General features: G+C 35.8%; 1 protein-coding gene across 1 annotated transcript; it reads right to left on the reverse strand.

Annotated features, from left to right (window-relative positions):
- Positions 1–493: 493 nt before the first annotated feature.
- LOC134235355 (uncharacterized) lies at positions 494–2,324 on the reverse strand (the record flags this gene model as incomplete). The annotated part of the gene is made up of 2 exons (XM_062717487.1): positions 2,313–2,324; positions 494–2,042 (listed from the first exon to the last, which is right to left on the reverse strand). Coding segments are annotated over exons 1-2 (1,561 nt in total), but the record flags the coding sequence as incomplete, so codon positions are not given.
- Positions 2,325–2,794: the final 470 nt, after the last annotated feature.

Here is a 2,794-nt window from a genome sequence, read left to right on the forward strand (position 1 = left end):
GACTGAGTACCATTCCATCTAACACACTGTGTCCTATTCGACAAGTACGATTTGAACCAATTAAAAGAGTCTTTGCAAATTCCAAAAGAAAGTAGTTTGTGGAGAAGTATATTATGATTCACCGTATCAAATGCTTTGCTAAGATCAACAAATAAAACACCAGTAAGTTTACCACTATCAATATTTTGTAACCATTTTTCAATTATACTATGAAGTGCTGTTTCGCATGAATGCTTAGGTCTAAAACCCGATTGTTTTTCATTGATAAGATTGTTATGCGTAAGGTATTCATAAAAAGAATTGTGAACATGCCTTTCTAAGACTTTGCTTATGATAGGTAATATCGAAACTGGGCGATAATTATTGAGCAAAAAATTCTCACCAGCTTTATACAATGGTGTAACCCTAGGACTTTTCCACTCATCAACAAAAACACCCGACTTGATTGAACAATTCAAAATATGCGTTAAAATATTTCCTAAGACATGAATACTTTGCTTTAGAATTTTAACAGAAATTTCATCTAAACCAGTAGCTTTTGAGTTAGACATAGAAAGTACTTCGTCGATAACAAAGCTTTCACTAACAAAAGGTATGGAAAATGAACCTTCTGGCATTTGTTGGGGAACCGTGGGTAGGGAGTTGTCGAAATTAGAAGCAAATTTATGTCCGATATTAGAAAAGAAGTCATTGAATTTGTTTGCGATTTCTTGGGGACAAGTAATTGTTTCACCATCGACTTCTAAATGAGTTGTTGTGGATTGAGTTCGTTTCGAGGGAAGAAATTCCTTTATACGATCCCACATATTCTTGGGCTTAGCGTGTGCCTGCTCGATTACCTCGTTTACAAATTCGCGTTTCGCTTCGTTGACCTGGATCCCAACTCGGTTTCGTGCCGCTTTGTAAGCTTTCCAATCGGCATCGGATTTAGATTTAAGTGCTCTCCGATGTAGAAAGTCACGTTGTCGCATTTCTGACAATATGTTGTCATTAATCCACTTCTCAGAATCCGCCCTGATGCGCCTTTCCCTCATTGGAAAATGTTTATCAATGACTTTAAAGAAAGTGTCTTTAAATAAGGCCCACATATCATTTACATTTTCCAGGTTTCTAATTATGTTCCAGTCCGTGGAAGCAAGGTCGGATAGGAATGCATATTCGTCTGCATGTTTCATATCTCTATATTTGATGTAAACATGTTGTTTATTTTCTTTAATTGTTTTGTTTCTAATTGTATACACTAAATGATGGTCACTAATGCCGATAGGAATAATTCCAGAATTTAAGTAGAGGAATTTATCGCTAACATAGATGTGGTCGATGAGGGTTTCGGAATGTGATGTGACTCGCGTTGGCGTGTTAATAACTTGGTGTAAGCCGTTTATTTCCATCTGAGATTTGAAACTGGTGTTTTTAAGTTCATCGATGTTAAAATCACCAAGAATGACTACCTCGCTACTGTCTGTCATTATTTCGTCAACTACGTTTTCGAATGTAGAAACCCATTTAGCTTTTGCATCCGGTGGTCTATAAACGACAGCAATTGTGATTTTCGGTGAGTTATATTGCTTAATATCCAAAGAAAGCATTTCCATGTTGTCGCGTATTTGTACGTTGGATATGGTCCATTTTTCTTTAGCATATACAAGTACACCCCCTCCATGCCGATTTCTGTCTCGCCGAACTAAATTATATCCCTTTATCTGAACTTCAGCGTCGAGGATATTTCCATCTAATTTACTTTCAGTGATTGCAAATATGTCAAATTTACCATTTCGTAACAATATTTTTATTTGATCTAATTTGTTTCGGAGTCCAAAGACGTTTAGATGACCGAATGTGACACCTTTTGGGAGACCTTGGACAAGGTCATCAACAGACTGATCTAAATCGTAATGATTAGCTATTAAGTCAATACATGTATCACAAATCCATTCAGCAGTGGCCAAAACTTCTAAATTACCTTGATTGTTTCCACTGACTTTTGCCTTGCAGCCGATACACGTTAAGGTTGGTTGAGCACATAGCGGTCCTGGATTAAACTGTATATCGTTTGACAGAATCAGGCATAAGAGACACATATACTGAGCTGTATTCACTTCACGCTTTGTAACTCGCAATCCTTTAGTACTGTCCAGTGAAATAAATTTTGATAAAATTTCTTTTCCATAACACAGAATTTTCAAATTTGTTACCGGCCATTGCGTTTCTGGTCTAAGAACGGAACCCCCGTCAATTTCATTTTTGAAAAGAACAGTTGGTAACTGAAGAATTAACAGAATTATGAAGACTGCTGTTAATATCCAACTGACCACGGCGGCCATATTTAATACATAACCGATGATGATCAAGCATTCCACGAGAGTTGTAGTAATGTTTAGCGTACTGATGATAATGTTAAAAAATTCAAATGCTTCTGGGAAAAGGAAGAATGATTATTTGGACACAGAAGTCGTTTAAGAAAATATAAGTCGTTTTAAGAAGATGAGTCAAAGATTTAAAAACAGAGAAGTGCGTGATGTGAAAATAGATTAGACTTTGGCTAAAAATACGAGTATAACAGATTTGTATAGAAATGGAATGAATAAAGATCAATATTTAGATATGATTAAAGATGAAAACAATGCAAGACTAGAAAAGTCTGAAAGTCTAAAAGTTGTGAAGACAAACCAACTTGTTTGAGATTTTATATCTCAAGAAGCTAAAACCATTGATAGAAAAATGCGAAACAGAGAAACTTCTGTTACTAAATGTTCTATCATCTTGGCCAAAGTCGTGAACAAATTGGCAAATG

This window comes from Saccostrea cucullata, unplaced genomic scaffold (assembly GCF_032062105.1).
Source record: "Saccostrea cucullata isolate Sc308-1 unplaced genomic scaffold, CSIRO_AGI_Scuc_v1 ctg23405, whole genome shotgun sequence".
In the NCBI taxonomy this organism is placed as follows: domain Eukaryota; kingdom Metazoa; phylum Mollusca; class Bivalvia; order Ostreida; family Ostreidae; genus Saccostrea; species Saccostrea cuccullata.